The 8779-nt window shown below is 44.6% G+C and overlaps 2 protein-coding genes across 2 annotated transcripts; one reads left to right on the top strand and one right to left on the bottom strand.

Moving 5' to 3' along the window:
• The first annotated feature begins 1672 nt into the window (after positions 1–1672).
• Positions 1673–4057, top strand: LOC123051759 (XIAP-associated factor 1). The gene is made up of 5 exons (XM_044474731.1): positions 1673–2006; positions 2269–2407; positions 2763–2900; positions 3187–3308; positions 3622–4057. The coding sequence occupies exons 1-5, from the start codon at positions 1936–1938 to the stop codon at positions 3782–3784; spliced, it is 633 nt and encodes a 210-aa protein (XP_044330666.1). The 5' UTR covers positions 1673–1935; the 3' UTR covers positions 3785–4057.
• A 122-nt stretch (positions 4058–4179) lies between these two features.
• LOC123051757 (uncharacterized) lies at positions 4180–6250 on the bottom strand. Its single transcript, XM_044474729.1, has 5 exons — positions 5859–6250; positions 5615–5778; positions 4784–5474; positions 4608–4699; positions 4180–4521 (listed from the first exon to the last, which is right to left on the bottom strand). Exons 1-5 carry the CDS (start codon positions 6150–6152, stop codon positions 4401–4403), a joined length of 1362 nt encoding a protein of 453 aa, XP_044330664.1. The 5' UTR covers positions 6153–6250; the 3' UTR covers positions 4180–4400.
• Between the last annotated feature and the right edge of the window lie 2529 nt (positions 6251–8779).

The raw sequence follows: 8779 nt of genomic DNA, 5'->3' as shown, positions 1-8779 counted from the left end.
GGATTTTTTTTTAAATTGCATGCTACGTTCCCCAACAATTGTTTGGTGTCAACGCCATTAGAAAAGAGTAATGCCTCAAACAAGGTAGTTATGAGGATGTAACTCAGGGTGGCTACCATCGATGATGCTAGCCAGCAAGCTCCTGGGTGACTACTCGATGCCGACCATTGTTGGTTTCCTTCATGGCTATTGTAAAATGGTGCTTCACTTATCATATGCTCTTTATTGAGATGTTTATTGGCATGCCCGTATCACTGCACTTTTGTTCCTTTCTTAGGGGATTGCAAGAATCATATACTAATGGCTACAGACAGATGAGTAAATAAGAGAAGTTACATTGTTGCAACTATTCTCGGTTATGAGAATACTGAAATGGATATTGACTGATGAGATGATGTTCGTACATGTTGAAGGAGGTTTCAGAAATAAGTAATGGATATAGACCTAACTATGCTCATCTTGTTGGTAAGACATTCTCATAGATCGTTCTTTTCTTGTTCTGGTTGAGATATACTAAAGGCTATGTACCTATGAAAAAATAAGATACTTCAAATTTTGTATGTAGTACTTGGTGTATGTGTGCTCATGAGGTGTCCAGGAACATTAGATTTTGTTATGTTGTTCCAATTTTCTTACCCTCGCAGTACCAACTATGTATACAGTACTCCGAGACTGCTAGCGAAGTGACTTTTCTTTTTAACTGTTTCTCCACGAAAGTACCATTTATCTTTGATATTGTGTGATGATCACTGAATAACTTAAATACCTTTTCGGTAATGACTCTGGATAAAGACAGAGCAGATAACATAATCTTGGCGAAGGCATCTCAATGGAGATGGGACAGTGTTGCACAAGTGGATTTATTGGGTTGGGGAAATAGAAAAAAAATCTTGCTTGGTTCTTGTATTCTCTTTCCACTGTACTTTTTTTTAATGTATTTTCAACATGGAATGGATGATACCTCTCACTTAAGTTTGAACTTCGATACGTTTCATAATATGGTTGGGTATTCCTGTCTTATACATTATGTTTCATTTTTTTCCACAATTATGCACCCTAATTTGTGTTCGTATTGCCTTTATAACTTGTTTATTCATTGATGTCATATATACTCCTACTCATAGTCTGTTATGTGAGAAATTGTTTATGTTTTAATAGCTTTCCATGGATAATGAACCGTGTATGGTGGCTTTATTAATCTTCAAGCAGTATTACATGTTAGTGATCTTGAATGCATGTTTTTCATGGTTCACTTATGTGTGCGTGATTGGGAGTGGTGCTTCTCAGAAAATAAAATTGATGTCTCACCAGTTGGTTTGCTCATTGTATTATTTGTGTATTAGTCAAGACGTGCATTGCACGTGCAAGCTTACTAGTACGCCTAATAAAGCAAATTCAACTGTATTTGGTGCTATAGGCGTCAAATATGTTTGTCATGCTTTATTTTTTTTTCTTCAAATGCTACACTCTTTTTTTAGGTGAGGAGGCACTAGTTTTTTCAAGTCACAGTGACGGAATCAATATTGTTTTATTCTTTTTTCTTCAAATGCTACATTCTTTTTCTCAAGCACTCACACTAGTCCAAGCGACAAATGTTTTTGTTCAAATTTGTTATCACACGGATACGAGCACGGTTGGATGGCGGAGCATCTATCAGGACAGACAGGTGGGCCTGGCCGACCGGTACGCCGGTGAAACTACCGCTCCCGTCGCCGCGCTGAAGTCCGATTCCCCACAGCCCCCGGCTCCGACACGGTCTGACGGTCACACCACCTCACCTCACCACGAGCCCCCTCGATATCTCCTCCTCCAACCCCGCTGCTCTTCTCGCCTCCATCCCAACGAGGACCCCCTGATTCGGCGAGGTTCCAATTCGGCCGGCGACTCGGATCTCGGCGGGGGGTTGCAGTGGTCATCCGTCAGGACTCGCACGCCATGGCCGCCGCCGCCGTCACCGCTGCCGACTCCGCCGATCCCGCCGTCGCCACCTCCACCTGCGCGCACTGGTAACCTTCCTTTCCGGTCTCTGGCGGCGCCGTCGCTAGTCTGTCTCTTAGTTGCCAAACAGTAGTAGTACTGCTTTCCTCTTTCCGTCCGGCAATATTTTTACTGCAGTAGTTCATCAGTCAGTAGCCTTTTCCCCCCTCTTTGCGATGGCAATTCATCAGTGAGTAGTCGCACCGCACACACTGCTTATACAGATAGTGCTTGGATGCATGTCTTATGCTTGTGGATTACTGACCATACTTCTCTGCGAATTTTCTTCAGTAACCGAGAGATTCCGTCTCCAAACATCGCGCTGCATTCTGCACACTGCGCTCGCAACCTTCACTTGAAGTGTGAGCATTGTGGAGATATGGTCCCAAGGAAGCACATGGATCAGCACTATGATGATAACCATGCTCCGGTACGTCTCCAAATTATAACCCTATCCAGAATGTATTCATGCTGTTCTTCGCATAGCCTGTGATGCTGCTCAACCAAATATCTTGCATAAATTCATCACATAAACCCACATTACAGCTAAGATCGTTCTGACATAATATAACCGCAGCACTACGGTAACCAAATAACCTGCGTGACAGCAAAAGACTGTGATTTGATCATCATGTCAGTGTCTTATGCTTGCGTGGAAAACATTCATTCATATAACCACTGGATAGATTAAAAAGATGGCAACAGATAAACATCTTACTGGATTTGTCTACTTTCGGTATTACTAATCGCAACACCGCTAATCAGATTCTTATTTACGGATACAGGTGAATTGCCCACGCTGCGAACAAACTGTGGAGCATGAGCTGTGGGATCTTCATAAACGCTTACAGTGCCCACAAAGGATGCTTGCGTGCCAATATTGCAAGTTCGAACTACCCGCAGCTGACATTTTTGAGCATCAGGTATGAATGTATTCATCATGTTAAGTTATTACTCTGGAAACTGGACAACATTCTTTTCCTAAAAACATTAAGCCACGCATATATAGTCCATCTCCAGACAGGACGCGGCTTTTTTGCTCCTAGGTGCATATGCACCCATTGTCGAAAACACACATTTTGAAAAGTTGAAAAATTCCCTTTTGCTCCTACGTGCATATGCACCCATTGTTTCGACAATGGGTGCATATGCACCTAGGAGCAAAAAAGCCGCGTCTCTGTCTAACTATATGAGTTATGCTACATACAGGATGTATGTGGAAATCGAACAAAATATTGTCAACCTTGCAACAAGGACATCAGACTTCGAGAATGGATTGGACACGAGCTCCTACTCCATTCAAAAACAAATGCCGCTGCAGAATCTTCAAGGTAAAAACATGGAACCTTATATTGATGCATGTGACTTGTTTATGTAGACATGATTCAGTATAAGTTTCAGTTAGAACAATGCTGCTTAGCATTTTCAGTTGCAATTTTTAGACAAAGATAAGCCGGCTATATATCTCAGTTAGAACAGTGCTGCTTAGCATCTTCAGTTGCAGTTTTTAGATAAAAATCCTTTAATACAGTGCCTCAGCCTATCGTTTAAATCTATTAGCTGTGACAATAGAAGTGTATTTCTATTGTCACAGCTAATTCAATTTGAGCCTGCCTTCTGATATAATTCAAATTCTTGTGACAGATCCATGCTGGAAAAAGAAGAGGGTGGTTGTCACAAGCAAGTACGCCCAGCTTTTGGTTTAAATCACAAGCAACTGTTCCTCACAATTGCAATAACCGGACTTGCTGTACTGATTGGATCCATTCTGTTCCAAAGAAGGATTGGAAGTTCCGAAGCCTTGTAAAGTTGTAATGATGTTCACCGCAAGAATGCAGATCAATTTTTTTTGTGCCTTTAAATCTTAATGCACAAGTTCTTCCATAATCAAAAGCAGAGCTTATTCCTTGAGTAATGTTCAGAACACAAACCATGTAGAATACTCCTATGTCCTATCAGAAATCACCTGATTGATAAATGTACTGTGCCTCACAATGTATGCCAATATGATACTTCCTGATGGCAATAAAGTATTACAGATTACCTTACAAGGGTTCATATCTGTTTCTTTTCTTGCTTTCATCAATCTGTTGTTAATGATAGACCTTTTACGTTTTTTTTGCTCAAATGTTATCTCATCAATCATTTCAACAAATTGCGCTCTGCAGTCTTCGTGCAAGATGTTTAAAGTTGAGCACTAAATTAATTGAAGTAGCTGATAACACATTAGCTCAGTCTGGAATGCTACAAACTAAAAACTTGCAGGACTCTGTTCCTCTAAAATATGAGATGCATTCATGAAGGGGAAAATAGGCTACAGACTTTCTGCTTACTAGAACAGGCAGCAACCACAACAATCCCAAAATTCCTCTATGTTGTAAGTTGATTTTGGCAGGGGCCCTTGCACAAACGAAAAAAAGGCTCTATTTCCTATCTAACCGATGTTGCTTCTTTAAAGCGCTTGCAGTAAATAGCCTATATGTGGACGGATCCATCTCAGTGATCTTCCCAAATTGCTTGTCATAGAAGCCCCATAGCTCGAACCTGTATCAAATAAAAAAAATCAAGGAACAGTGTCAGCATGTCAAAAGGATGATATACTAAATACCAGTGTCAAAAAAAATACATACCAGTATGCTAAGAACTGAAATGGAGCATACTCGCCGTAGATTTTATCCAATTCCATATGAACAGATTTGATGGTGCTTGCAATTTCATGACACTGCAAGAAATTCCATACAGAAATGACATACTGAAACAGTGAAACACCATGAACACTAAATCAAGGATGTAGAGGGGAAAATACCTGCTTTAAATGCCTAATTGTCTCAGTATCAGCTGGGATCATGTGGAAAAATCCCATGCACATGAGCACATTGGCACGAGTGAAAGGGCCGAATCCGGAGATAGTGGTTAACTCGTTATTCAGTCTTTCATAGGTAGACGGGATAGTAGATAGCTCTTCTGTAGCTGGTAAAGACATTTTCTGCATTTCTTCAAGATTTTGTGGGCATACCTTTCCTTCCACAATGCTGCGTGCAAGCAATACAATCCGCTCCGCTCGATATCCAAGGCCACAGCGCTTCGCTAAGAAGTCTTCATCAAGATTCGCCAATTCTTCTGGAGTAGGGAAATCTCCAATGCAACCTTCCAAGCTGAGCTCTGAAGAATCAAATGACTGACATACACTGCCTGTTTCAGGCGCAACTTGAGGCAAGCTAGCCAATTTTTCATCTGCTTCCAAATGTGTTATGACATCGCTAGTACCAGTTGCCACTCTTGTATCCTGCGCAGTTTCTACTCTTGGATCCTCCAAGCACTCCAACTCGGTAAACTTTTTTTCTAGCTTGACACGGACGTTCTGATTCTTGCTGCGCTTCCTTTTATGCTCCCTGATTGGAGGTGTCCTTAACTGAAGATCTTCAGTACCAGCTGAACATTTCAGCTCCAACTGAAGCTCGCACAGCGCAGTGGCCATCGACAATGTTCTTGTCCATCTGCAGGGCAATAACATGGCAATATAAGATACGTATTTTGCAAATGCAGTTAAAGATACTGTAAAACTGTGCACTTCTGAATTCAGATGCTCAGTTATACATACAGAGGAAAGCAGAGGGAAATCAAGACTGGGACGTACTGGCAATTGCAGAGGAGGATGCACTTGACCATGTCCTCGAACAGGGTGGGGGAGCGGAAGATGCGGCCGAACCCCGCCTCCCTCGCGGCGGCGTGCATCGCCTGGAACTCCGCCACCACCCTGCCGTCCTCCTCCGACAGCCGCAGCATCCGCCGCACTTGCTCCTGCCAACGGAAAACCAAGAATCCATCAGCCAACGGCGAGCTTCTTTTCTTCTCCGGGTCCGACGAAGGCGCCTGCTTACGAGGATGCAGTCCTGGTCGAGCGGGGAGAGAGCGTCGGCGCCGAGGACGGAGACGAGGAGGGCGCGGGAGGGGCGCGCGGGGTGGCGGGAGACGCGGGCGAGCAGGGACCTGGAGCGGTCGGAGGCGAGGCGGAGCGGGCGGAGGAGCGCGCGGGAGGCCGGGTCCCAGCGGTTGGGCGCCATCATGAACAGCCCGTGGCTGCACACGGCCGCCTCCAGGTCGAACGGCGCCGCGCCGAGCGGGAGCTCCAGCTCCACGCGCGCGGCGGGGCCGCCCTCTGGGGTCGTCGGCATGGCCGTTTCCTGGGTGCCGGGGAGCGAGTACGCGGGCGGCGGAGATTCAAGAGCGGCGGCAGCCCCCGGAACGGTCCAATCTGGTCAAAATGCCGGAATACGTGCGGGCTAGGGTAGTGATTAGCAACAGTGTGCAGTCTTTCGGTCTTTCTTTTTACGAGTGTGAATGCAATCGCACACAACTTGTAAGATTTAATAAATTTTGAGTTTCGAAATATATACTATAATAGATTTTGCATTGATTAATAATAGTACGACACTACGACTTTCGAAAATCCCTTTTGGAGACCGAGCTCCAATGAGGCCGTTTTTTGAAGAAATCAAAATTCACATTTTTACATTTCAAAGAATTCTGAAAACAAATATAGATATACATGGAGGCATAATGCACAAGTGTGTAAATTTTTAGGACAAAATACGTTGAAATGAGGGTTGTGCAAAAAAGACAAATCTGGAGCTTTTTAACACATGCTACTGTTCATCCTTCCAAGCCATGAATTTGTCATTTTATACAAATCGCATTTCAAGTTTACACACATGGGCATAACATCCTTGTTTAGTTGTACAATTTTTTATCAGATTTATTGAAACTGGAAAGTTTGAATTTTTAAGTTTTCAGAAAAACGGCCTCCATGGAGGCCGAGAGCTAAAACGCCTCACTCTACGACTTTTTGCTACTTTTTGTTCCTTGAGGCAATCAAGTTCTTTTCTGACATCGTTGAGCTAGCTAGACTAATGATTTTATTATTGTTATTTTGCGATGGCGCTAGACTAATGTTTGCAACCAGTATCATAGGCAAAAGTAGATGCACACCGTCAATGAAAATTGGAGAATGTATGAAAATACTCTATATTAATATAGAAGAAGGCTCTCGCCCCGCACAAAAAAGACTAGACAAAAACCAGAATTACTAACCGGCGAACGTTTCTTGAAAGGAGAAAGGCAAGTGAACGCATTTTTCTGTGAGTTTTAGTTGCGACAATGAGATCAAACGTGAAGAAAAATGCCTTCCTCTGGAGAAAAATGCCTTTCTCTGAAAAAATTGTCATGCTATTCTAAAGAAAATGTCATATGAAGAAACCACCAGCAAAAACTTTCGCAAATGTCATCCTTTCCAGCGAACGTTCACCGGCTATTGCGGTCCACCGACGGGTCGGGTGGTACAAAAAAGCAGCAATTTGAGGAGAGGCGGATAAAACGACGTCTTCAAGAAGAAGAACGGCATCCACGGACATAGTCGCCGTGGTCATATGAGCAAGGCCATGCAAGGCTTTCCCTCATGTCCCAACCTCCAACCCTGGAGACCATCATAGCCCGTAGGCAACTATCGGTCACATCAATAGACCTTGGCAAGTGGATGGAACCTCCAGCGACCCTTGTGGCATGGCAACAATCCTAGCAACTCCCTGGTTTCGAGATGGCCTTCCCAACCAGAAGGCATGCCGTCTAAAAGATTCCAAGAACACATGATTCCTACATATAAATTGTTGTAGGAGGCGAATAATGTTGCATAGACCAATCCTGAAGCATGAAACGAAGGAAAAGCCTCCTTGAAGATGTCAACAAGTCTATTTAAATAATTTTTTGGTTCCAGACAGGAAGAACATCTACGAACTGATTAAAACGACACAAAAAGATACTAAAATTGCATTACTGCTACAAATAAGTTGTTGTGTGTGCCCGATAGTGCTGCACAGACTACTCCCTATACATGAAATGAAGTAGATGCCTCCTGAAATATGTCAACGAGTCTGTTAAACAAGTTTTCAGTTTCAGACAAAAGGTAAACCCAGGGCATCACGAGGGCCGTAGAGTGAACCTTCGCATTGTTGCACTCACAAGGACACCACAGAGGGCACCAAGGAAGGGCGACCCCAATGAAGGCAAGGTTGTAGGAAGACCTAGAGAAGAAGTGCATGGAAGCAACACCTCTAGGAGGAGAACAACGCCCATGGACGTCATCGTTTTCCACAGCAGCCAAGGCCTTGCGCAACTTCCGTTGGTGTCCCCTCCTCCGTAGGCACCGACATGCGACATCATGGTTGTCGAGGGAAGCGTTGAGCACGCCATTTCAAGAAAACCTCACAAGCCCAACAACAAAACCTAGCAAGTGAGGAGCACACCACAAGAGTGGGGAGCCCCTCTCCGGCAACCCAGCAACCGCCCCCACCTACCCGGCCATCGTCGGAGGCTCCAGATATGGCCCCTCCAGATCCAGACCAAGGGCCCAACAGGCACCCGAGCACCCACAGTAGCAAAGCCACGCCCATCTACCAGACGACTGGAACCGCCACCGGCCTCTAGGTCATCGAATCACTAGTGCAGAACCGGGCTATAGCACCGGTTCGTAAGGCCCTTTAGTGCCGGTTCTGTAACCGGCACTAAAGGGTGGGGACTAAAGGTACCCCCCCTTTAGTACCGGTTCTACACGAACCGCCGCTAAAGGGCCACCACGTGGCACGAGCCAGCGCCGGGGGAGGGGAGCCCTCACCAACCGGTACTAAAGGATTTTTTGATTTTTTTTTTGAAATAAAGAAAAAACAGCCCACCTACTGGGCCGGCACGGCCTGCATACGACTAGAAACCCAACCTCTAGTTGGGCCAGGATGCAGGCCCGTACGGCCCA

Source organism: Triticum aestivum, chromosome 2D (genome assembly GCF_018294505.1).
Source record: "Triticum aestivum cultivar Chinese Spring chromosome 2D, IWGSC CS RefSeq v2.1, whole genome shotgun sequence".
Taxonomy (NCBI): domain Eukaryota; kingdom Viridiplantae; phylum Streptophyta; class Magnoliopsida; order Poales; family Poaceae; genus Triticum; species Triticum aestivum.
Note: the sequence above shows the minus strand (reverse complement) of the source record. Positions and strands in the feature narration are given on the sequence as shown.